Source organism: Nerophis ophidion, linkage group LG04, assembly GCF_033978795.1.
Source record: "Nerophis ophidion isolate RoL-2023_Sa linkage group LG04, RoL_Noph_v1.0, whole genome shotgun sequence".
Classification (NCBI taxonomy): domain Eukaryota; kingdom Metazoa; phylum Chordata; class Actinopteri; order Syngnathiformes; family Syngnathidae; genus Nerophis; species Nerophis ophidion.
The window spans coordinates 76,168,909-76,196,886 of NC_084614.1; the positions used below are offsets into that span (position 1 = coordinate 76,168,909).

General features: G+C 40.8%; 1 protein-coding gene across 1 annotated transcript in view; it reads right to left on the reverse strand.

The window, feature by feature from the left end:
* LOC133550459 (fibroblast growth factor receptor 4-like) overlaps positions 1-27,633 on the reverse strand; it is a 44,646-nt gene extending 17,013 nt beyond the window's left edge. Inside the window, exons 1-11 of the mRNA XM_061896442.1 lie at positions 27,495-27,633; positions 24,722-24,897; positions 24,478-24,646; positions 18,721-18,990; positions 15,176-15,265; positions 14,926-15,092; positions 10,771-10,894; positions 8,219-8,409; positions 6,448-6,586; positions 6,170-6,363; positions 1,762-1,907 (exon numbers count right to left, since the gene is read on the reverse strand). Coding sequence (XP_061752426.1) covers positions 1,762-1,907; positions 6,170-6,363; positions 6,448-6,586; positions 8,219-8,409; positions 10,771-10,894; positions 14,926-15,092; positions 15,176-15,265; positions 18,721-18,990; positions 24,478-24,646; positions 24,722-24,897; positions 27,495-27,633 — 1,805 coding nt within the window. The remainder of the gene's footprint in view (positions 1-1,761; positions 1,908-6,169; positions 6,364-6,447; positions 6,587-8,218; positions 8,410-10,770; positions 10,895-14,925; positions 15,093-15,175; positions 15,266-18,720; positions 18,991-24,477; positions 24,647-24,721; positions 24,898-27,494) is intronic.
* Positions 27,634-27,978: the final 345 nt, after the last annotated feature.

Here is a 27,978-nt window from a genome sequence, read left to right on the forward strand (position 1 = left end):
AAAAAGTGGTATAAAAGAGCAAACAGGTGAAATGTAACAAGAAATTGTTGCAATGCTTACTCTTATAACACAAAGCTGCCATGCAGGCTGTTTCTTTCTTTAAAAAATAATAATGAATCAAAATCAATGTCATTTTGAATCATTCACCTATTCAAGGCTCCGATTACGTCACATTAAATATTCCACTTTGAAATATTTTTGGGGGGGAAAATCTTGCATATATTTTGTGTTTTGCCATATAAAAAAACTGAGCTGTGTTTTTTTTTTTTTTTTAAAGAAGGGCCTAAAACAAACCATCCATTTTCTACCGCTTATTCCCTTTTGGGGTCGCGGGGGGCGCTGGCGCCTATCTCAGCTACAATCGGGCGGAAGGCGGGGTACACCCTGGACAAGTCGCCACCTCATCACAGGGCCAACACAGACAAACAGACAACATTCACACTCACATTCACACACTAGGGCCAATTTAGTGTTGCCAATCAACCCATCCCCAGGTGCATGTCTTTGGAAAACAAACAAACAAAAAACAAACAAACAAAACAAACAAAAAACATAAACAACAATAAAACTAATAATTGACGGATGGATCTGAAGTAGATCTCGAGATTATTGTGCTAAAAGTAAACGGTAAAAAAAAAATATATCATTTATTTTTTAACACTTTAATGAGTGGATCCCCAATGTGATTTGTTTTTAAGTGTCATAAAATAATAATGAATCAGAATCCAAAATTAAGGCTCCAATTATTATATAATCTCAAATATTCCACCTAAAAAAATGTTATTGGGTGAAAATATTGCATATTTTGTGTTTTTTCCATTTTTTTCCTAAAGTTGATCTAGAGTCAAACAATTTGGCCCGCCATGTAATTTCCTTTGGCCCTTGAGGCAATGTCAAATTAACATTAGAGCTGGCCCGCCGGTATTATACAGTGTCTGTGCCGCTCTAACACTGCATTCACCGCTAATATTCATACATGCCAACCCTCCCGATTTTCCCGGGAGACTCCCGAAGTTCAGTGCCCCTCCCGAAAATCTCCCTGGGCAACCATTCTCCCGATTTCCACCCGGACAACAATATTGGGGGCCGTGCCTTAAAGGCACTGCCTTTAACGTTCTCTACAACCTGTCGTCACGTCCGCTTATCCTCCATACAAACAGCGTGCCGACCAAGCCTCATAATATAAGCGGCTTCCACACACTCACAAGTCAACAGCCATACAGGTCACACTTGAGGGTGGCCGTATAAACAACTTTAACATTGTTACAAATATGCACCACGCTGTGAACCCACCCCAAACAAGAATGACAAACACATTTCGGGAGAACATTCGCATTGTAACACAACAGAACAAATACCCAGAACCCCTTGCAGCACTAACTCCTCCGGGACGCTACACCTAAAAGGTTAATTTGTTCAACCTTGGCCCGCGGCTTTGTTCAGTTTTAATTTTGGCCCACTCTGTATTTGAGTTTGACACCCCTGATTTAGAGATTTAAAACTTGAATAGTAATGAAAATAATAATACTGAATAATGACCCATTTTTAATATTTTTTTGGACCAAAACCCTTTGGGGTCCCCGGGATCATAACCGAGTGGAGGCCTAAATGTATATTTTTTATACATATATTGTATTGGTTTTTAAAATAAAAATTATGAAAATGGCTCCCGCTTGTTTTGATTTTTCAGTGCGCGGCCCTCAGTGGAAAAAGTTTGGACACCCCTGATCTACTGAGATTGTTTAGTTTCAGTGGGCTTACTTGTCCCTGAGGAACTCCCAGTCCGGATCATAGGGCAATTCAAACTCCATCACTCCGGCCAGCATGGGAGAGCAGCTGGAGGAAAGACGAGCCACTCTCATTAAAGACGCGCTGGACTTCCCGGACGAGTTGGAGTCCACAGAGTACTGAAACAAGAAATGGAGGAAAAAAATTCAGTCTTTAAACGCCTACTGAAATGAGATGTTCTTATTTAAACGGGGATAGCAGGTGCATTTTATGTGTCAAAGTTGATCATTTCGCCATACTGCCATATTTTTGCTGAAAGGATTTAGTAGAGAACATCCACAATAAAGTTTGCAACTTTTGGTCGCTAATAAAAAAGCCTTGCCTGTACCGGAAATAGCAGACGATGTGCGCGTGACATCACGGGTTGTATGGCTCCTCACATCTGAACATTGTTTACAATCATGGCCACCAGCAGCGAGAGCGATTCGGCCCGAGAGAGCGACGATTTCCCCATTATTTTAACGAGGATGAAAGATTCGTGGATGAGGAAAGTGAGAGTGAAGGACTAGAAAAAAAAAGAAAAAATCCCCCTCTTGTCCCCACAATTTCCCCCTCTGTCTTCCTTTTTTTCTCTTTCTATCCCCTCCTGCTCCGGCCCGGCTGCACCAAATGATAATATAAATACGTTTAATAAAGTCAAATTCAATTAAGGCAACAAGAGAAGTATCCTACACTTCTCTTTTGTAAAGTAAATCTGAACAGCCGATATGGGCATCTACATCAACTATGTGATTTGCCTGAGAAGCTGGACAGGACAAAAAAAAAGAGAGTGAAGGACTAGAAAAAAAAAAAGAAAAAAAAAACTAGACGGCAGAGCGATTCAGATGTTATTAGACAAATTTACTAGGATAATTCTGGAAAATCCCTTATCTGCTTTTTGTGTTACTAGTGTTTTTGTAACACTAGTAACACAAAGTGTTACAAAGTAGGACACCGCCAGTGTCTCCGAGGGAAGCCACGTTTCTCGACGTTGGAAGCATCCAACGGTCGGGGGTGGCCGGCGGGAGGAGGCAAGAGAGTCCGCAGCTGCCTCTTTGACAAGTGCAGGGCAGGACGACGCAAGCTCTCCGCTCATGTCTACGGTAAGAGCAGACTTATTCTCACCGAAACCTGCCGGTTGACATGTGGTAGGGAACCACGTTGGCTTGACCGCTCTGTTCCATAGTAAAGCTTCACCGTCATCTTTCGGGAATGTAAACAAGGAAACACAGGCTGTGTTTGTGTTGCTAAAGGCGGCTGCAATACACCGCTTCCCATCTACATCTTTCTTCTTTGACGTCTCCCATTATTAATTGAACAAATTGCTAAAGATTTAGCAACACATATGTCAGAAATACTGTGGAATTATGCGATGAAAACGGCGCTGGACCAAAATGTCCACTACAATGCGTGACGTCATCATACCGCGACGTTTTAGCGAAATTTAAAATTGCAATTTAGTGAATTAAACCGGCCGTATTGGCTTGTGTTGCAATGTTAATATTTCATCATTGATGTTTAAAGTATCCGACTGCGTGGTCGGTAGTAGTGTGGTTTCAGTAGGCCTTTAAGAAATGCCGGACTTGTGTTTGTGTTGCTAAATGCGGCCGCAATACACCACTTCCCATTTACATCTTTCTTCTTTGACGTATCCATTATTAATTGAAGAAATTGCTAAAGATTCAGCAACACAGATATCAGAAATACTGTGGAATTATGCGATGAAAACGGTGCTGGACCAAAATGTCCACTACAATGCGTGACGTCATCATCCCGCGACGTTTTAGCGAAATTTAAAATTGCAATTTAGTAAACTAAACCGGCCGTATTGGCATGTGTTGCAATGTTAATATTTCATCATTGATGTTTAAAGTATCCGACTGCGTGGTCGGTAGTAGTGTGGTTTCAGTAGGCCTTTAAGAAATGCCGGACTTGTGTTTGTGTTGCTAAATGCGGCCGCAATACACCACTTCCCATTTACATCTTTCTTCTTTGACGTATCCATTATTAATTGAAGAAATTGCTAAAGATTCAGCAACACAGATGTCAGAAATACTGTGGAATTATGCGATGAAAACGGTGCTGGACCAAAATGTCCACTACAATGCGTGACGTCATCATCCCGCGACGTTTTAGCGAAATTTAAAATTGCAATTTAGTAAACTAAACCGGCCGTATTGGCATGTGTTGCAATGTTAATATTTCATCATTGATGTTTAAAGTATCAGACTGCGTGGTTGGTGGTAGTGTGGTTTCAGTAGGCCTTTAAGATATGCCGGACTTGTGTTTGTGTTGCTAAATGCGGCCGCAATACACCACTTCCCATCTACATCTTTCTTCTTTGACGTCTCCCATTATTAATTGAACAAATTGCTAAAGATTTAGCAACACATATGTCAGAAATACTGTGGAATTATGCGATGAAAACGGTGCTGGACCAAAATGTCCACTACAATGCGTGACGTCATCATACCTCGACGTTTTAGCGAAATTTAAAATTGCAATTTAGTGAATTAAACCGGCCGTATTGGCTTGTGTTGCAATGTTAATATTTCATCATTGATGTTTAAAGTATCCGACTGCGTGGTCGGTAGTAGTGTGGTTTCAGTAGGCCTTTAAGAAATGCCGGACTTGTGTTTGTGTTGCTAAATGCGGCCGCAATACACCACTTCCCATTTACATCTTTCTTCTTTGACGTATCCATTATTAATTGAAGAAATTGCTAAAGATTCAGCAACACAGATGTCAGAAATACTGTGGAATTATGCGATGAAAACGGTGCTGGACCAAAATGTCCACTACAATGCGTGACGTCATCATACCGCGACGTTTTAGCGAAATTTAAAATTGCAATTTAGTAAACTAAACCGGCCGTATTGGCATGTGTTGCAATGTTAATATTTCATCATTGATGTTTAAAGTATCAGACTGCGTGGTTGGTGGTAGTGTGGTTTCAGTAGGCCTTTAAGATATGCCGGACTTGTGTTTGTGTTGCTAAATGCGGCCGCAATACACCACTTCCCATCTACATCTTTCTTCTTTGACGTCTCCATTATTAATTGAAGAAATTGCTAAAGATTCCGCAACACAGATGTCAGAAATACTGTGGAATTATGCGATGAAAACGGTGCTGGACCAAAATGTCCACTACAATGTTTGACGTCATCATGCCGCGACGTTTTAGCGAAATTTAAAATTGCAATTTAGTAAACTAAAACGGCCGTATTGGCTTGTGTTGCAATGTTAATATTTCATCATTGATGTTTAAAGTATCCGACTGCGTGGTCGGTAGTAGTGTGGTTTCAGTAGGCCTTTAAGAAATGCCGGACTTGTGTTTGTGTTGCTAAATGCGGCCGCAATACACCACTTCCCATCTACATCTTTCTTCTTTGACGTATCCATTATTAATTGAAGAAATTGCTAAAGATTCAGCAACACAGATGTCAGAAATACTGTGGAATTATGCGATGAAAACGGTGCTGGACCAAAATGTCCACAACAATGCGTGACGTCATCATACCGCGACGTTTTAGCGAAATTTGAAATTGCAATTTAGTAAACTAAACCGGCCGTATTGGCATGTGTTGCAATGTTAATATTTCATCATTTATGTTTAAAGTATCAGACTGCGTGGTCGGTGGTAGTGTGGTTTCAGTAGGTCTTTAAGAAATGCCAGACTTGTGTTTGTGTTGCTAAAGGCGGCCGCAATACACCACTTCCCATCTACATCTTTCTTCTTTGACGTCTCCATTATTAATTGAAGAAATTGCTAAAGATTCAGCAACACAGATGTCAGAAATACTGTGGAATTATGCGATGAAAACGGTGCTGGACCAAAATGTCCACTACAATGCGTGACGTCATCATACCGCGACGTTTTAGCGAAATTTAAAATTGCAATTTAGTAAACTAAACCGGCCGTATTGGCATGTGTTGCAATGTTAATATTTCATCATTGATGTTTAAAGTATCCGACTGCGTGGTCGGTAGTAGTGTGGTTTCAGTAGGCCTTTAAGAAATGCCGGACTTGTGTTTGTGTTGCTAAAGGCGGCCGCAATACACCACTTCCCATCTACATCTTTCTTCTTTGACGTCTCCATTATTAATTGAAGAAATTGCTAAAGATTCAGCAACACAGATGTCAGAAATACTTTGGAATTATGCGATGAAAACGGTGCTGGACCAAAATGTCCACTACAATGCGTGACGTCATCATACCGCGACGTTTTAGCGAAATTTAAAATTGCAATTTAGTAAAATTAAACCGGCCGTATTGGCATGTGTTGCAATGTTAATATTTCATCATTGATGTTTAAAGTATCCGACTGCGTGGTCGGTAGTAGTGTGGTTTCAGTAGGTCTTTAAGAAATGCCGGACTAGATCGGTTAAAAGAAAGACGCACCTGTCTGCGCAGCGGGAACTTGGAAAGCTTCTGAACCGGAAGGACATCGAAAGGCTCCCGCCTCGGGTGGACTTGCATCCGACATAAAACCACGATGATGGTGGCCATGATCAGCGCCAGGAAGCCACAGGCATAGATGATGATGTCGGTGTACTTGGTCTCCATGGTGTCCAGGGAGTCTGAGGCCTCTTCCTCTGCAGGAACCAGGCACCACTTTCTTAGTCAAAAGGTGACTACCACAAATATCACACAGTACGAAGTCAAGAAGTTCTTTTCACCGGAGAGGACGATGAGCCAAGCCGACTGGTGGGCGAAGCCGATGGAGTTCCCGGCAAGGCAGGTGTACTGTCCCGCGTCCTCCATGGTGATCTTGGACAGGTAGAGGACCTCCACCTCTGTCATGTTCAAACTGCCCGTCTGCACCAAACAGCAAAAAAACAAGACATTAGAACACGAGACACCACGTTCCGTAGTTGATCAAACCCAGCATCCGACCCACCTTAGATGTTATTAGACAAATTTACTAGGATAATTCTGGAAAATCCCTTATCTGCTTTTTGTGTTACTAGTGTTGTTGTAACACTAGTAACACAAAGTGTTACAAAGTAGGACACCGCCAGTGTCTCCGAGGGAAGCTACGTTTCGACGTTGGAAGCATCCGACGGTCGGTGGGAGGAGGCAAGAGAGTCCGCAGCTGCCTCTTTGACAGGTGCAGGACGACGCAAGCTCTCCGCTCATGTCTAAGGTAAGAGCCGACTTACTACCACCATTTTCTCACCGAAACCTGCCGGTTGACATGTGGTAGGGAACCATGTTCGCTTGACCGCTCTGCTCCATAGTAAAGCTTCACCATCATCTTTCGGGAATGTAAACAAGGAAACACCGGCTGTGTTTGTGTTGCTAAAGGCGGCCGCAATACACCACTTCCCATCTACAACCTTCTTCTTTGACGTCTCCATTATTAATTGAACAAATTGCAAAAGATTCAGCAACACAGATGTCAGAAATACCGTGGATTTATGCGATGAAAACGGTGCTGGACCAAAATGTCCACAACAATGCGTGACGTCATCATCCCGCGATGTTTTAGCGAAATGTAAAATTGCAATTTAGTAAACTAAACCGGCCGTATTGGCATGTGTTGCAATTTTAATATTTCATCATTGATGTTTAAAGTTCAAACTGCCCGTCTGCACCAAACAGCAAAAAAAACAAGACATCAGAACACGAGACACCACGTTCCGTAGTTGATAAGACCCAGCATCCGACCCACCTTAGATGTTATTAGACAAATTTACTAGGATAATTCTGGAAAATCCCTTATCTGCTTTTTGTGTTACTAGTGTTGTTGTAACACTAGTAACACAAAGTGTTACAAAGTAGGACACCGCCAGTGTCTCCGAGGGAAGCTACGTTTCTCGACGTTGGAAGCATCCGACGGTCGGTGGGACGAGGCAAGAGAGTCCGCAGCTGCCTCTTTGACAGGTGCAGGACGACGCAAGCTCTCCGCTCATGTCTAAGGTAAGAGCCGACTTACTACCACCATTTTCTCACCGAAACCTGCCGGTTGACATGTGGTAGGGAACCATGTTCGCTTGACCGCTCTGCTCCATAGTAAAGCTTCACCATCATCTTTCGGGAATGTAAACAAGGAAACACCGGCTGTGTTTGTGTTGCTAAAGGCGGCCGCAATACACAACTTCCCATCTACATATTTCTTCTTTGACGTCTCCATTATTAATTGAACAAATTGCTAAAGATTCAGCAACACAGATGTCAGAAATACTGTGCAATTATGCGATGAAAACGGTGCTGGACCAAAATGTCCACAACAATGCGTGACGTCATCATCCCGTGACGTTTTAGCGAAATGTAAAATTGCAATTTAGTAAACTAAACCGGCCGTATTGGCATGTGTTGCAATTTTAATATTTCATCATTGATGTTTAAAGTTCAAACTGCCCGTCTGCACCAAACAGCAAAAAAAACAAGACATCAGAACACGAGACACCACGTTCCGTAGTTGATAAGACCCAGCATCCGACCCACCTTGAGAACCTGGACGTACGGCGTCCCGTCGGCACCGTAGCGGCTGCCGTTCCTCACGACGTGTTTGAGCCACTGAATGTGCGGCTGAGCGTCGCTGTAGACTTTACAGTGGAACTGGACGTCGCTGCCCACCACGGCTGTGGTGTTGGCGGGTAGACCGGCCTGCAGGATGGGCCTGTGGGGGGAACGCTCTGTGCGGGGCGGAGGGAAGAACGCAGGTCATCACAGTTCTGGAACAAACCACAATCCTTGATCTCTTTGAAAGTCCAAGACGGGATTTTTTTTGTGATTGTTGCGGCCTAAACTGACGGACTTTACGGCAGCTTTTTCAGAAAAATGCGGAAAAAGTTGCCATTTTTGTCAGGATTTTATTTTTCAACTTGCGATTTTTTGGGTGGTAGTAAATGACTACTTAAGTCTACTACACAACTGTATTTTAATGTTGTCATTATGGTGGTAGTTAATGAATACATAGGTCTACTACACTATTGTGTTTTAATGTTGTCATTATGGTGGTTCTTAATGAATACTTAGGTCTACTACACTACTGTATTTTAATGTTGTCATCATGGTGGTAGTTAATGAATACTTAAGTCTACTACACTACTGTATTTTAATGGTGTCATTATGGTGGTACTTAATGAATACTTAAGTCTACTACACTACTGTATTTTAATGGTGTCATTATGGTGGTACTTAATGAATACTTAAGTCTACTACATGACTGTATTTTAATGTTGTCATTATGGTGGTACTTAATTAATATTTAGGTCTACTACACCATTGTTTTTAATGTTGTCATTATGGTGGTACTTAATGAATACTTAAGTCTACTACACTACTGTATTTAAATGTTGTCATTATGGTTGTACTTGATGAATACTTAGGTCCACTACAGTATTGTATTTTAATGCTGTCATTATGGTGGTACTTAATGAATACTTAGGTCTACTACAGTATTGTATTTTAATGCTGTCATTATGGTGGCACCTAATTAATATTTAGGTCTACTACACCATTGTTTTTAATGTTGTCATTATGGTGGTACTTAATGAATACTTAAGTCTACTACACTACTGTATTTAAATGTTGTCATTATGGTTGTACTTGATGAATACTTAGGTCCACTACAGTATTGTATTTTAATGCTGTCATTATGGTGGTACTTAATGAATACTTAGGTCTACTACAGTATTGTATTTTAATGCTGTCATTATGGTGGCACCTAATTAATATTTAGGTCTACTACACCATTGTTTTTAATGTTGTCATTATGGTGGTACTTAATGAATACTTAAGTCTACTACACTACTGTATTTAAATGTTGTCATTATGGTTGTACTTGATGAATACTTAGGTCCACTACAGTATTGTATTTTAATGCTGTCATGATGGTGGTACTTAATGAATACTTAGGTCTACTACAGTATTGTATTTTAATGCTGTCATTATGGTGGCACCTAATTAATATTTAGGTCTACTACACCATTGTTTTTAATGTTGTCATTATGGTGGTACTTAATGAATACTTAAATCTACTACACTACTGTATTTAAATGTTGTCATTATGGTTGTACTTGATGAATACTTAGGTCCACTACAGTATTGTATTTTAATGCTGTCATTATGGTGGTACTTAATGAATACTTAGGTCTACTACAGTATTGTATTTTAATGCTGTCATTATGGTGGCACCTAATTAATATTTAGGTCTACTACACCATTGTTTTTAATGTTGTCATTATGGTGGTACTTAATGAATACTTAAGTCTACTACACTACTGTATTTAAATGTTGTCATTATGGTTGTACTTGATGAATACTTAGGTCCACTACAGTATTGTATTTTAATGCTGTCATTATGGTGGTACTTAATGAATACTTAGGTCTACTACAGTATTGTATTTTAATGCTGTCATTATGGTGGCACCTAATTAATATTTAAGTCTATGGTGGTAAACATTGATTGATTGATTGATAATTTGCCGGCTAAATACAAAAAAAAAAGTATTTATGGAGCATTACAGGAGCCGACAGTTGTCCCACGGATGCTGGCAAAAGAAGAAATGTCATTTTCCGATAGAAATGAGTTACATCAGCGTCGCTATTGTCAGCCGGCCACGGGGGTCTCTTTGATCAGTGCTTATTCTCGCTCTCTGATCTCGTTAGCCGTCTCGTTAGCCTCCCTGTAAATCGGGAACGGAAACTGACCCCGCTGTGGACGGGCAGCCCAAAAAAAAAAGAACACAAAAAAAAAAAAAAAGCTTCAATCTGCAGTCACAGGTCAGGTAGAAAACCGCTCTGGACGCCGGACCGTCCACATCCAGGCGCCCCGTCACCATTCGCTCAACCCCCTGATTACACCACCTCTCCTTCCAGCTGGAGGATTTCATTCGAAGCTGAGATGCTTTTCCCGCGAGAGCCGACGAACACGTTCAGTTCAGTTCTAACTTTTAGGATTTTATTACTCTTGGGTTTTTCTCGCCCGGTGCAGTTTTTTCCAGCCTGGAGGTTGGGGCTAAAAACAGACGGGAGACTCTTGTGTGGCTTACCCAGGACGTCGAGGACGTAGCTGTGAGTGATGGAGCCATGTTTGTTGTCCACCACGCAGGTGTAGTTTCCTCGGTCTGACGGCACGACGCTCTCCATCACCAGGCTCCAGTGCTGATGTCGCAGCTGGCAAACAAAGCAGACCAGATACGGATATAGCGGTCATAATAATAATAATAATAATAATAATGGATTAGATTTATATAGCACTTTTCTATCGACAAGATCCTCAAAGCGCTCACAGAAGTGAGAATCCATTATTCATTCACTCCACAAGGTGGTGGTGAGCTACATTTGTAGCCGCGGCTGCCCTGGGGTAGACTGACGGACGCGTGGCTATGGTCCGCCAGACCACCTCCTATTATTAATTCCCCAGTGTTGGCGGCACTGGGAGCGAGGGTGAAGTGTCTTGCCCAAGGACTTGGATAGCCAGTGACGGGGATCCAACCTGGATCCCTCGAGTCGTTCCACCCGCCACGCCACGCCGTCCCCTGACGTAGTGGTTGTGTACTTCACTCTTTCAGCTGCCCTGCTTTTGGTTCGGTTCCGCTCAAACCCGCGTTGCCGGCATGAGAAGCGAGTCCGCTGACAGCTGAGCTGAAAGCCCAGGCTATCAACTGGATAGCCAGCCCTGCTCCTGAAGTTGTCAGGGAGTGAGGTTTACCAAAGTACACATGGCCCAGCCACACCGGCTGGCCTCAGTTACGCACCTAACCCCACTAAACCTCTCTCCGATCTGGGTCACGACACCTTTGTAGCGATGGTGTACGTTGTTTTTCTTCTGTTCCAGCATAAAAGGCCAGTCTGCTGACTACCGATCTAAAACTGGATAGCCAGCTTTGCTCTTAAGGTGGCAAGGAGTGAAGTTTACCAACGTAAGCATGTGGCCTCCGTTACGCACCTAACCCCACTAAACCTTTCTCCGATCCGGGTCACGGCACCTTTGTAGCAGTCGTGTACTTCACTCTTTCCGATGCCACGTTTTTTCCCATTCCACTCAAACCTGTGTCGACATGAAAGGAGAGTCCGCTGACTACCTAACCCCACTAAAACTCTCTCCGATCCAGGTCACGGCACCTTTGTAGCGGTCGTATACGTTGTCTTTAATTTCTGTTCCACTCAAACCTATGTCGCCGGCATGAGAGGCCAGTCTGCTGACTACCGATCGAAAACTGGATAGCCAGCACTGTTCTTGAAGTGAGGTTTACCAACGTACACATGGCCCCGTTACTCACCTACTCCCCCTAAATCTCTCTACGATCCGGGTCACGGCACCTTTGTACCGGTCGTGTATGTTGTTGTTTTTTTCTGTTCCACTCAAACCTATGTCGCCGGCATAAAAGGCCAGTCTGCTGACTACCGATCGAAAACTGGATTGCCAGCCTTGCTCTTAAGGTGGCAAGGAGTGAAGTTTACCAACGTAAGCTTGGCCCAGCCACACCGGCTGGCCTCCGTTACGCACCTAACCCCACTAAACCTTTCTCCGATCCGGGTCACGGCATCATTGTAACAGTCTTGTACTTCACTCTTTCCGATGCCACATTTTTTCCCGTTCTACTCAAACGCGTGGCGCCGACATGAAAGGAGAGTCCGCTGACTACCTAACCCCACTAAAACTCTCTCCGATCCAGGTCACGGCACCTTTGTAGCGGTCGTATACGTTGTCTTTCCTTTCTGTTCCACTCAAACCTATGTCGCCGGCATGAGAGGCCAGTCTGCTGAATACCGATCTTAAACTAGATAGCCAGCACTTTTCTTGAAGTAAGATTTATCAATGTACACATGGCCCCGTTACTCACCTACTCCCCCTAAATCTCTCTACGATCCGGGTCACGGCACCTTTGTAGCGGTCGTGTATGTTGTTGTTTTTTTCTGTTCCACTCAAACCTATGTCGCCGGCATAAGAGGCCAGTCTGCTGACTACCGATCGAAAACTGGATAGCCAGCCTTGCTCTTAAGGTGGCAAGGAGTGAAGTTTACCAACGTAAGCTTGGCCCAGCCACACCAGCTGGCCTCCGTTACGCACCTAACCCCACTAAACCTCTCTCTCATCTAGGTCACGGCACCGTTGTAGCGGTCGTATACGTTGGTTTTCCTTTCTGTTCCACTCAAACCTATGTCGCCGGCATGAGAGGCCAGTCTCCTGACTACCGATCTAAAACTGGATAGCCAGCCAGCACTGCTCTTGAAGTGAGGTTTACCAACGTACACATCGCCCCGTTATTCAGACTCCCCCTAAACCTCTCTCCGATCCGGGTCACGGCACCTTTGTAGCGATCATATATGTTGGTTTTCATTTCTGTTCCCCATCAAACCTATGTCGCCGGCATGAGAGGCCAGTCTGCTGACTACCGATCTTAAACTGGATAGCTAGCACTGTTCTTGAAGTGAAGTTTACTAACGTAGACATGGCCCTGTTACTCACCTACTCCCCCTAAACCTCTCTCCGATCCGGGTCACGGCACCATTGTAGCAGTCGTGTACTTCACTCTTTCCGATGCCACCATTTTTCCCGTTTCGCTCAAACCTGTGTCGCCGGCATGACAGGCGAGTCCGCTGACCACCTAAACCTCTCTCCGATCCGGGTCACGGCACCTGGTTTTCTTTCTGTTCCACTCAAACCTGTCGCCGGCATGAGAGGCCAGTCTGCTGACTACCGATCTTAAACTGGATAGCTAGCACTGTTTTTGAAGTGAAGTTTACTAACGTAGACATGGCCCTGTTACTCACCTACTCCCCTTAAACCTCTCTCCGATCCGGGTCACGGCACCATTGTAACAGTCGTGTACTTCACTCTTTCCGATGCCACCATTTTTCCCGTTTCGCTCAAACCTGTGTCGCCGGCATGACAGGCGAGTCCGCTGACTACCTAAACCTCTGTCCGATACGGGTCACGGCACCTGGTTTTCTTTCTGTTCCACTCAAACCTGTCGCCGGCATGAGAGGCCAGTCTGCTGACTACCGATCTTAAACTGGATAGCTAGCACTGTTTTTGAAGTGAAGTTTACTAACGTAGACATGGCCCTGTTACTCACCTACTCCCCTTAAACCTCTCTCCGATCCGGGTCACGGCACCATTGTAACAGTCGTGTACTTCACTCTTTCCGATGCCACCATTTTTCCCGTTTCGCTCAAACCTGTGTCGCCGGCATGACAGGCGAGTCCGCTGACTACCTAAACCTCTCTCCGATCCGGGTCACGGCACCCGGTTTTCTTTCTGTTCCACTCAAACCTGTCGCCGGCATGAGAGGCCAGTCTACTGACTACCGATCTTAAACTGGATAGCTAGCACTGTTCTTGAAGTGAGGTTTACTAACGTAGACATGGCCCTGTTACTCACCTACTCCCCTTAAACCTCTCTCCGATCCGGGTCACGGCACCATTGTAACAGTCGTGTACTTCACTCTTTCCGATGCCACCATTTTTCCCGTTTCGCTCAAACCTGTGTCGCCGGCATGACAGGCGAGTCCGCTGACTACCTAAACCTCTCTCCGATCCGGGTCACGGCACCTGGTTTTCTTTCTGTTCCACTCAAACCTGTCGCCGGCATGAGAGGCCAGTCTACTGACTACCGATCTTAAACTGGATAGCTAGCACTGTTCTTGAAGTGAGGTTTATGAACGTAGACATGGCCCTGTTACTCACCTACTCCCCCTAAACCTCTCTCCGATCCGGGTCACGGCACCATTGTAACAGTCGTGTACTTCACTCTTTCCGACGCCACGTTTTTTCCCGTTTGGCTCAAACCCGTGTCGCCAGCATGAGAGGCAAGTCTGCTGACCACTGAGCTAAAAGCCCAGGGCTATCGACTGGATAGCCAGCAATGCTCTTGAAGCTGTCAGGGAGTGAAGTTTACCAACGTACACAAAGCCCAGCCAGACTGGCTGGCTGGGCTTCGTTACACTCATCCCCCCCTTAAACCTCACTACGATCCGGGTCACGGCACCATTGTATTGGTCGTGTACTTCACTCGTTCGGCTGCCTTGTTTTTTTTTCCTGTCCCGAGCCTGTTGACTACCGAGCTAAAAACCCAAGCTATCAACTGGATAGCCAGCACAGTTCTTGAAGCGAGGTTTACCAAAGTGCACACGGTCCGGTCCCTGTTTCACTTCGATAACGCACCAACAAGGAAATAAGAATTTGGAAAATGTTCCTACCTTGATGCCTCCAATGCGGTGCTCTCCTCGAAAGTCCCGCCCGTTTTTCAGCCAACGAATGGTGGGCACCGGGCTGCCCATGGCCGGGCAGCGGAACTTCACCGTGTTGCCCGCCGGGACGGCATAAAGCTTCTTCTCCATACGCTGGGTGTGGGTCCAGTAGGGACCTGTGAGTACCACACCAGACATGTATGGCATTGCCTCCAGGTCCAGTTGGCTGCTAAACTACAAAAGCAAACCACCAACACACCTCTGGAAATGTAAACTTGGTCGTTTTCCACCTCCGATGATGAGTCCTCCAAGCCGTTGTCCTCGTCGTCGTCCCCCGAGCCCAAGGAGTCTTCAATGTGGGGAAAGTCAGATTGATTTTTTTTTTGGGCCTTTAAAAATGCAGTTTTTCTTAACTTGTTGCAGGGGTGTCCAAACTTTTTCCACCGAGGGTCAAACACTAATAAGCAAAAGCATGCGGAGGCTTTTGTGATATTTTATTATTATCAAAACCATGAGGGCTCCCCTCAGTTATGGTGAATGTTAAAGGTCTCGGGGACCCGTCATTAAAGCAATTAAAGTTAAAAAAATCTATATATATTTTAATATTTTTTACTTTCAACAATTAACCATCCATCGATCGTTAGAGCTATCCATTGCCATAAAGTTTAAAAAAGAAAAAAAAATTGGCCTTTTTTTTTTAAAAGTAAAGTTATGGCAAAAAACACAAAATATGCCATATTTTTCACGAAATATTTTTCAAAATTGAATATTTTAATTGGAGCTTTAAATTTATAAATAATCTATTTAAAACTGCCATTAAAAAAAAAAATCAGACCCAAGGTCTTGGGGATAGAAACTCCCCCAATCATAAAAGGATTAAAAAAATCAATATACATTTTCAGGAAATGTTTTTTGCCTTTTTTTTTTTTTTTTAATGGCAAAAACACAAAATATGCCATATTTTTCACCAAATATTTTTCAAACTGGAATATTTTCATTGAAGCCTTAAATGGATTAATAATTCCTAACATTGCTTTTGATACATTTTTAGGTTTTTGAATAATGTCAGTTTAGAAACGTTAGACTAAAGATCTTAGGGATCCAAAACGCCGGCAATTTTAAAAGTATCAAAAATTTGTCATATGTCAATATATATTTAAATAACATTTTTTTCCCCTTTTAAAAAAGTAAATAATATTTTTTGATGGCAAAAACAAAAAAATATTCCATATTTTTCATCAAACATTTAAAAAATATATATATTTTAATTGGACCCTTAAATAGATCAATAATACATAACAACATTGCTTTTGATACATTATAATTTTTTCAACAATGGCAGTTAAAAAAAAAATCAGACCCAAGGTCTTGGGGATCAAAACTCCCCCATTCATAAAATAATTTTTTTAATGGCAAAAACACAAAATATGCCATATTTTTCACCAAATGTTTTTCAAACTGGAATATTTTCATTGAAGCCTTAAATGGATAAATAATTCCTAACAACATTGCTTTTGATACAATATTATGTTTTGAACAATGTCAGTTAAGAACAAAATCAGACTAAAGGTCATGGGGATCCAAAACGCAGCCAATCGTAAAAGTATTAAAAATTTGCCATATATCAATATACAATTAAACTATTTTTTTTCGCCTTTAAAAAAAATAAATTAATAATAATAATATTTTTTATGGCAAAACACAAAATATGCCAGATTTTTCACCAAATATTTTTCAAAATGTATTATTTTAATTGGAGCCTTAAATAGATAAAAAAAATTATAACAACATTGCTTTTGATACTTTATTATTTTTTGAACAATGGCAGTTTAAAAAAAAAATCAGACTCAAGGTCTTGTGGATCAAAACTCCCACAACCATAAAAGTATTTAAAAAAATCTATATATATTTAAAAAAAAAGTTTTTTTGCCTTTTTTTGGGGATTTTTTTTTATTTTTTTTATTAGCAAAAAACACAAAACATGCCATATTTTTCACCAAATATTTTTCAAACTGGAATATTTTCATTGGAGCCTTAAATGGATAAATAATTCCTAAAAACATTGCTTTTGATACATTATTATGTTTTGAATAATGTCAGTTAAAAAAAATCAGACTAAAGATCTTCGGGATCCAAAATGCCGCCAATTTTTAAAGTATCAAAAATGTATCATATATATTGGATCAATGTAAATTTAAATAACTTTTTTTTTTCACCTTTAAAAAAAAAAAAAAAAATGTATGGCAAAAACACAAAATATGCTATATTTTTCACCAAATGTTTTTCAAAATGTAATGTTTTAATTGGAGCCTTAAATAGATAAATAATTCATAACAACTTATTTTTAGAACAATGGCAGTTTAAAAAACAAAATCAGACTCAAGGTCTTGTGGATCAAAACTCCCCCAATCATAAAAGTATTAAAAAATTAATATATAAAAGAATGTTTTTTCCCTTTTTTTTGGGAAAAAAATTAAATAAAATTTTAATGGCAAAAACACAAAATATGCCATATTTTTCACCAAATATTCAAAATGGAATATTTTAATTAGAGCCTTAATAGATAAATAATTTATAACAACATTGCTTTTGATACACTATTATTTTTTGAACAGTGGCAGTTTTAAAAAAAACTGACGAAAGTAAAGGTTTTGAAGATCCAAATCCCAATGGTAAAAGTATAACAAATTAGTCATATATCAATATATATATAAAAAAAAATGTTTTTTTGCCTTTTTGGGGGAATTTTTTTTGTATTTTTTTATGGCAAAAACACAAAATATGCCATATTTTACACCAAATATTTTTAAAAATTTTATATTTTAATTGTAGCCTTACATAGATAAATAATTCATAACAACGTTGCATTTGATACATAATTATTTTTTGAACAATGGCAGTTTAAAAAAAAAAATCTGACTAAAGATCCTGGGGATCCAAAAAACCCCGAATCATAAAAGTGTTAAATATCAATATACATTTTCAAAAAATGTTTTTTGCCTTTTTTGGGGATTTTTTTTTTTATTTTTTAATGGCAAAAACACAAAATATGTCATATCTTTCACCAAATATTTTTCGAAATGGAATATTTAATTGGAGCCTTAAAATAGATAAAAAATTCATAACAACATTGCTTTTGATACATTATTATTTTTTGAACAATGGCAGCTTAAAAAAAATCAGACCAAAGTTCTTGGGGATCCGAAACGCACCTGATCATAAAAGTACTAAAAATGAATGGTATATCAATATATTTTACTTTTACTTTCAACGCTTATATTTCTAGACCAACTTCCGATCAATCCATTGATAAAAACATTTTTTTAATGGAGTTAAAGTCACAGTCGGACATTAAACTTTTCTCCACAAAACTGAAGTGTGAGCACTAGAACTTGGTGCAGTAATGGACAAATGGGGCCAATTATTTTCAATGTATATTTATTTTTGTACTTGTCTTAAACCTTTTTGTATGTATTTTACACTTTTTTCAACTCTTCTTTAAAAGCCTAACCAAGGACAAGGGTTGCAAATCAACCTGTGGATTATGTACTTTGACATCAGTTACCTATGGGAAGCTAAGTTTTCTTGTACAGTCCCTGTCAAATAAATACATAAATAAAATAAAATAAATAAATATATTTTTGGGAGCAATAATAGTTATTTTTCTCAATATTGCAACATTTTCTGATTACATTACACCTGTTTGCTTTTTCATTCCAATTGTTATATTTGTCTTTATAATAGTGTTTTTAGGATGGGCCACCGGCCCGCACTTTGGACACCCCTGTCGTATTGCATCCTTACCGGTCACCGTGACGGTAAAGTTCCTCAAAACTTCTCGAGTTCCACGAAGAACGCACACATAAACCCCCGAATCCTCCTCCGTAACGTCTTTGATCTCTATGACGGCGCCATGGATGTGGGTGCGGGGTGTGGCCGCCAACCGGCTTCCTTCCTTGTACCAGACAACCGCCATGCCGGGGCGAGCGCTGGCATCGCAGCGAAGGTTCAGGACGTTGCCAAAGTCTACGAAGAGATTTTCCACCGTCTCCTTGCTGGGGTCCTCACGAACGTCTATTGGGGGCAAAAAAGTAGAAATGCTTGAAATCGTCATCCAGAGGCGACCAATCGAAGGCTACGTTCACACTGCAGGGTCGGAGTTTTTGGTCAAATCCCACCTTTTTATGTAGTCGTTCACATAAAAAAAAAAAAAAACCTGCCCTGTGTTTACGGAAGTTAACATGGCTACGATTCTCGTAGATCTCAGTCCTGGAGCAATTGTGGCTACTTCAAGTATTTTGCACAATCAAAGTTAATATCTTCTGGATGGAATTATTGCGCACGTTGCAAAATAGTTGTATTGGTAAAATGAGACAACGCTGATGTCTAACGTTGGATCCACGTTGCTGGTTGGGAAAATGAACAAAATGTCAATGGTCAAAGCAACGTCAGAGCCCGACATTGATTAAACGTTGTCAAAAAGCGTGTTGTTTCAACGTTATGTTTGTGTTGTAGAGTATTGGTTAGGGAAATTACCAAATTTCAATGGTCTTATCAACGTCAAAACCTGACATTAAATGAAAACCGTCAAAAAGCATGTTTCAAAATTCAACATTGTATTTGTGTTGTAGAATATTGTTTGGGGAAATGACCAAATTTCAATGGTCAAATCAACGCCAGAATCCGACATTGATTAAACCTTGTCAGAAAGCATGTTGTTCCAACGTTAGGTTTGTGTTGTAGAATATTAGTTGGGAAAATGACCAATTTTCAATGGTCAAATCAACGTCAGAGCCCGACATTAATTAAACGTTGTCAATAAGCATGTTGTTTCAACGTTAGATTTGTTTTGTTGAATATTGGTTGGGGAAATGACCAAAATGTCAATGGTCAAATCAACGTCAGAACCTGACATTGATTAAACGTTGTCAAAAAGCGTGTTGTTTCAACGTTATGTTTGTGTTGTAGAGTATTGGTTAGGGAAATTACCAAACTTCAATGGTCTTATCAACGTCAAAACCTGACATTAAATGAAAACCGTCAAAAAGCATGTTTCAAAATTCAACATTGTATTTGTGTTGTAGAATATTGGTTGGGGAAATGAACAAATTTCAATGGTCAAATCAACGCCAGAATCCGACATTGATTGAACATCATCAAAAAGCATGTTGTTTCAATGTTAGATTTGTGTTGTAGAATATTAGTTGGGAAAATGACCAATTTTCAATGGTCAAATCAACGTCAGAACCCGACATTGATTGAACATCATCAAAAAGCATGTTGTTTCAACGTTAGATTTGTTTTGTTGAATATTGGTTGGGGAAATGACCAAAATGTCAATGGTCAAATCAACGTCAGAACCTGACATTGATTAAACGTTGTCAAAAAGCATGTTGTTTCAACGTTATGTTTGTGTTGTAGAATATTGGTTAGGGAAATTACCAAATTTCAATGGTCTTATCAACGTCAAAACCTGACATTAAATGAAAACCGTCAAAAAGCATGTTTCAAAATTCAACATTGTATTTGTGTTGTAGAATATTGGTTGGGGAAATGACCAAATTTCAATGGTCAAATCAACGCCAGAATCCGACATTGATTAAACCTTGTCAGAAAGCATGTTGTTCCAACGTTAGGTTTGTGTTGTAGAATATTAGTTGGGAAAATGACCAATTTTCAATGGTCAAATCAACGTCAGAGCCCGACATTGATTAAACGTTGTCAAAAAGCATGTTGTTTCAACGTTAGATTTGTTTTGTTGAATATTGGTTGGGGAAATGACCAAAATGTCAATGGTCAAATCAACGTCAGAACCTGACATTGATTAAACGTTGTCAAAAAGCGTGTTGTTTCAACGTTATGTTTGTGTTGTAGAGTATTGGTTAGGGAAATTACCAAATTTCAATGGTCTTATCAACGTCAAAACCTGACATTAAATGAAAACCGTCAAAAAGCATGTTTCAAAATTCAACATTGTATTTGTGTTGTAGAATATTGGTTGGGGAAATGAACAAATTTCAATGGTCAAATCAACGCCAGAATCCGACATTGATTGAACATCATCAAAAAGCATGTTGTTTCAATGTTAGATTTGTGTTGTAGAATATTAGTTGGGAAAATGACCAATTTTCAATGGTCAAATCAACGTCAGAACCCGACATTGATTGAACATCATCAAAAAGCATGTTGTTTCAACGTTAGATTTGTTTTGTTGAATATTGGTTGGGGAAATGACCAAAATGTCAATGGTCAAATCAACGTCAGAACCTGACATTGATTAAACGTTGTCAAAAAGCATGTTGTTTCAACGTTATGTTTGTGTTGTAGAATATTGGTTAGGGAAATTACCAAATTTCAATGGTCTTATCAACGTCAAAACCTGACATTAAATGAAAACCGTCAAAAAGCATGTTTCAAAATTCAACATTGTATTTGTGTTGTAGAATATTGGTTGGGGAAATGACCAAATTTCAATGGTCAAATCAACGCCAGAATCCGACATTGATTAAACCTTGTCAGAAAGCATGTTGTTCCAACGTTAGGTTTGTGTTGTAGAATATTAGTTGGGAAAATGACCAATTTTCAATGGTCAAATCAACGTCAGAACCCGACATTGATTGAACATCATCAAAAAGCATGTTGTTTCAACGTTAGATTTGTTTTGTGGAATATTGGTTGGGGAAATGACCAAAATGTCAATGGTCAAATCAACGTCAGAACCTGACATTGATTAAACGTTGTCAAAAAGCATGTTGTTTCAACGTTATGTTTGTGTTGTAGAATATTGGTTAGGGAAATTACCAAACTTCAATGGTCTTATCAACGTCAAAACCTGACATTAAATGAAAACCGTCAAAAAGCATGTTTCAAAATTCAACATTGTATTTGTGTTGTAGAATATTGGTTGGGGAAATGACCAAATTTCAATGGTCAAATCAACGCCAGAATCCGACATTGATTAAACCTTGTCAGAAAGCATGTTGTTCCAACGTTAGGTTTGTGTTGTAGAATATTAGTTGGGAAAATGACCAATTTTCAATGGTCAAATCAACGTCAGAGCCCGACATTGATTAAACGTTGTCAAAAAGCATGTTGTTTCAACGTTAGATTTGTTTTGTTGAATATTGGTTGGGGAAATGACCAAAATGTCAATGGTCAAATCAACGTCAGAACCTGACATTGATTAAACGTTGTCAAAAAGCGTGTTGTTTCAACGTTATGTTTGTGTTGTAGAGTATTGGTTAGGGAAATTACCAAACTTCAATGGTCTTATCAACGTCAAAACCTGACATTAAATGAAAACCGTCAAAAAGCATGTTTCAAAATTCAACATTGTATTTGTGTTGTAGAATATTTGTTGGGGAAATGACCAAATTTCAATGGTCAAATCAATGTCAGAACCCGACATTGATTAAACGTCGTCAGAAAGCATGTTGTTCCAACATTGTATTTGTGTTGTAGAATATTGGTTGGGAAAATGACCAAAATTCAATGGTCAAATCAACGTCAGAACCCGACATTGATTAAAACATAGCCAAAAAGCATGTTGTTTCAACGTTAGATTTGGGTTATAGAATTTTGGTCAGGGAAATGACTAAATTTCAATGGTAAAATCAACGTCAGAGCCCGACATTGATTAAAACATTGCCAATAAGCATGTTGTTTCAACGGTAGGTTTGTGTTGTAGAATATTGGTTAGGGAAATTACCAAACTTCAATGGTCTTATCAACGTCAAAACCTGACAATAAATGAAAACCGTCAAAAAGCATGTTTCAAAATTCAACATTGTATTTGTGTTGTAGAATATTGGTTGGGGAAATGACCAAATTTCAATGGTCAAATCAACGCCAGAATCCAACATTGATTAAACCTTGTCAGAAAGCATGTTGTTTCAACGGTAGGTTTGTGTTGTGGAATATTTGTTAGGGAAATGACCAAACTTCAATGGTCTTATCAACGTCAGATCCTGACATTAAATGAAAACCGTCAAAAAGCATGTTGTTTCAAAATTCAACATTGTATTTATGTTGTACAATATTGGTTGGGGAAATTACCAAATTTCAATGGTCAAATCAACGTTGTCAGAAAGCATGTTGTTCCAACATTGTATTTGTGTTGTAGAATATTGGTTGGGGAAATGACCAAATTTATAATGGTCAAATCAACGTCAGAACCCGACATTGATTAAACGTCGTCAGAAAGCATGTTGTTCCAACATTGTATTTGTGTTGTAGAATATTGGTTGGGAAAATGACCAAAATTCAATGGTCAAATCAACGTCAGAACCCGACATTGATTAAAACATAGCCAAAAAGCATGTTGTTTCAACGTTAGGTTTGGGTTATAGAATATTGGTCAGGGAAATGACTAAATTTCAATGGTAAAATCAACGTCAGAGCCCGACATTGATTAAAACATTGTCAATAAGCATGTTGTTTCAACGGTAGGTTTGTGTTGTAGAGTATTGGTTAGGGAAATTACCAAACTTCAATGGTCTTATCAACGTCAAAACCTGACATTAAATGAAAACCGTCAAAAAGCATGTTTCAAAATTCAACATTGTATTTGTGTTGTAGAATATTGGTTGGGGAAATGACCAAATTTCAATGGTCAAATCAACGTAACAACCCGACATTGATTAAACCATTTCTAATGTTGTAAAAATGTGTAGAGTAAATGTTACATTTCAACATTTACGTCAACGAAGATTTGCTTCAGCCTGCGTAGTCATTTTGATTTGATTGATTGATACTTTTATTAGTAGATTGCACAGTTCAGTACATATTCCGTACAATTGACCACTAAATGGTAACACCCGAATAAGTTTTTCAACTTGTTTAAGTCGGGGTCCACGTTAATCAATTCATGATAGTAGGCTACTAAAGCTCTAATATAGACAGTTATGTCATGTGTTGCCTTCAATATAAGATTAATGTACGGCTTTTCATTTTTTGCGGCTCCAGACTGATCGTTTTTCTTGTATTTTTGGTCCAATTTTTCTACGTTTTGGCTTGCCGTACACCTGTGTTATAGTCTATGAGCCTCAACTATCTGCTAAGACCAACTGAACAGTTGCGATGGACTGAATGCCCTGAAATGACAGAAATGAATGAGGACACCCCTAGACCAAGTCGCTGTCCATCCAAGCCAGGAATGTCTTTCCTCGGATTGTGTTTGAACCTAAGAGAGCGGTCATCAGGGCACTTCTTCATCCAACATGCTAAATGCACCCCCCACTCCTTTATGTTTCACGTGAACAATGACATCCCCATGGAGACCAGCAGGACTGACCCTCCTCCGCACACACCCTCGCCTCCCCTGAGCTGTTTCATTTTGCCGTCCCTTTGATGGATGATTGTCAGACAAAGTGATCAAGCAGAGCCAACAAAACCCGAGGAGGACCTCGGGAGGTGGCGAGTTAATGAACATGTGACGGTGGACGGAGGAGAGGAGCTCACTTTCTGGCCCTCTTCTCAGGTTTCTAACGACAGTATCAGCTTACACTTAAGCTCATTGGCGACCATTGTGCTCGGCATTGGGAAAAAGGTTTGAAAGTAGACCTGAGGCAAGGATGGTTCCTGGAAGGACGTCCAGCCACGCCGACTGCATGGCTTGTACAGTTTTTCCGCCGTGCGTTCGCTCCGCCATGCAGATGTACTCGCCGCCATCCTCCTGACTGATGTTGGACAGATGCAGGGTGTTCACCTTCGAGGCGTTGGTCTGCAATGCCTGCGCACAACGTAGACGTTTAGCCAGTCGACTTGACAAAAGAGTAACGTTTTTTCCGGGACTTTAAGGCGCTACCGTTAGAGCTCTGAAGTGTGGACTTCCTCCGGGCTCTCCCAGCTCCGCCTTCAGCCACTGCACTTTGGTGGACGCCGGCCGGTGGACTTTACACAACAGCGTCGCCTGACTGTAAACCAGCGCCGTGACGTTTTCTGGGTAACCAGGCGCGATCAGAGGCTTGGAGGCTCGGAGATCTGCAAGGACAAACGGAGAGGAGAGTGGAGTTAACAAAAGCAGAACAATCCTGGCGTTACAGAGGCCAGACGGTGGCTGGGGCATGTGTAAGTTAGTAAACCTCACCGACAACTTAACGATAGCACAGGCTTTTAGCTCAGTAGCTTGCACAAAATTCTCTAGTGCCGTACAGTTTGAGTCCCAGGCGGAACAGAAGACCGAACCTGACGGGCTACAGTGGTGCAATGACCCGGATGAGACTGAAGTTTCCTGCGGTGTTTGTAACGAAAGCCAGACCCATGTGTACGTTGATAAACTTTACTCCCTGACAATTTCATGAACAGTATCATGTTGCTAGCACCGGCTTTTAGCTCAGTAGCTTGCACCATCTTCTCTCAAGCCGAACTTCTCAAGTTTTGAGTCCCAGGCAGAACAGAAGACCGAACCAGACAGGTTACAATGGTGCCGTGACCCGGATGAGAGTGAGGTTTACTGGGGTGTTTGTAACGGAGGCCAGACCCATGTGTACGTTTACCATGAATTGATTAACGTGGACCCCGACTTAAACAAGTTGAAAAACTTATTCGGGTCTTACCATTTAGTGGTTGATTGTACGGAATATGTACTGTACTGTGCAATCTACTAATAAAAGTCTCAATCAATCAATCAATCCAAAACATTGGTTAACCTTACTCCCTGACAATTTCATGAACAGTATCATGTTGCTAGCACTGGCTTTTAGCTCAGTAGCTTGCACAATCTTCTCTCAAGCCGAACATCTCAAGTTTTGAGTCCCAGGCGGAACAGAAGACCGAACCAGATGGGTTACAGTGGTGCCGTGACCAGGATGAGAGTGAAGTTTAGCGGGGTGTTTGTAACGGAGGCCAGACCCACGTGTACGTTTACCATGAATTGATTAACGTGGACCCCGACTTAAACATGTTGAAAAACTTATTCGGGTGTTACCATTTAGTGGTCAATTGTACGGAATATGTACTGTACTGTGCAATCTACTAATAAAAGTGTCAATCAATCAATCAATCCAAAACATTGGTTAACCTTACTCCCTGACAATTTCATGAACAGTATCATGTTGCTAGCACCGGCTTTTAGCTCAGTAGCTTGCACAATCTTCTCTCAAGCCGAACATCTCAAGTTTTGAGTCCTAGGCGGAACAGAAGACCGAACCAGATGGGTTACAGTGGTGCCGTGACCCGGATGAGAGTGAGGTTTACTGGGGTGTTTGTAACGGAGGCCAGACCCATGTGTACGTTTACAATGAATTGATTAACGTGGACCCCGACTTAAACAAGTTGAAAAACTTATTCGGGTTTACCATTTAGTGGTCAATTGTATGGAATATGTACTGAACTGTGCAATCTACTAATAAAAGTCTCAATCAATCAATCAAAAACGTTGGTTAACCTCCCTCCCTGACAATTTCATGAACAGTATCGTGTTTCTAGCATGGGCTTTTAGCTCGGGAGTAAGCACGCTCTTCTTCCTTCATGCCCAACATCTCAAGTTTGAGTTCCAGGCGGAACAGAAGACCGAACCAGACGGGTAACAGTGGTGCCGTGACCCGGATGAGAGTGAGGTTTACTGGGGTGTTTGTAACAGAGGCCAAACCTATGTGTACGTTTACCATGAATTGATTAACGTGGACCCCGACTTAAACATGTTGAAAAACTTATTCAGGTCTTACCATTTAGTGGTCAATTGTACGGAATATGTACTGAACTGTGCAATCTACTAATAAAAGTGTCAATCAATAAACCAATCAATCAATCAATCAAAAACGTTGGTTAACCTCACTCCCTGACAATTTCATGAACAGTATTGTGTTGCAAGCACAGGCTTTTAGCTCAGTAGCTTGCACAATTTTCTCTAAAGCCGAACATCTGAAGTTTTGAGTCCCAGGCGGAACAGAAGACCGAACCAGACGGGTAACAGTGGTGCCGTGACCCGGATGAGAGGGAGGTTTACTGGGGTGTTTGTAACGGAGGCCAGACCCATGTGTACGTTTACCATGAATTGATTAACGTAGACCTCGACTTAAACGAGTTGAAAAACGTATTCGGGTCTTACCATTTAGTGGTCAATTGTATGGAATATGTACTGTACTGTGCAATCTACTAATAAAAGTCTCAATCAATCAATCAATCCAAAACGTTTCTTAACCTCACTCCCTGACAATTTCATGAACAGTATCATGTAGCTAGCACAGGCTTTTAGCTCAGTAGCTTGCACAATCTTTTCTTAAGCCGAACATCTCAAGTTTTGAGTTCCAGGCGGAACAGAAGACTGAACCAGACGGTTTAAAGTGGTGCCGTGACCCGGATGAGAGTGAGGTTTACTGGGGTCTTTGTAACGGAGACCAGACCCATGTGTACGTTTACCATGAATTGATTAACGTGGACCCCGACTTAAACAAGTTCAAAAATGTATCCGGGTCATACCATTTAGTGGTCAATTGTACGGAAAATGTACTATACCGTGCAATCTACTAATAAAAGTCTCAATAAATCAATCAAAAACGTTGGTTAACCTCCCTCCCTGACAATTTCGTGAACAGTATCGTGTTTCTAGCACAGGCTTTTAGCTCGGGAGTAAGCACGCTCTTCTTCCTTCATGCCCAACATCTCAAGTTTGAGTTCCAGGCGGAACAGAAGACCGAACCAGACGGGTAACAGTGGTGCCGTGACCCGGATGAGAGTGAGGTTTACTGGGGTGTTTGTAACGGAGGCCAAACCCATGTGTACGTTTACCATGAATTGATTAACGTGGACCCCGACTTAAACAAGTTGAAAAACTTATTCGGGATTTACCATTTAGTGGTCAATTGTACGGAATATGTACTGTACTGTGCAATCTACTAATAAAAGTCTAAATCAATCAACCAATCAATCTTGTTGGTAAACCTCATTCCCTGACAATTTCATGAACAGTGTCGTGTTGCTAGCACAGGCTAAAATTTTAGCTCAGTAGCTTGCACAATCTTCTCTCAAGCCGAACATCTCAAGTTTTGAGTCCCAGGCGGAACACAAGACTGAACCAGACGGGTTACTGTGGTGCCGTGACCCGGATGAGAGGGAGGTTTA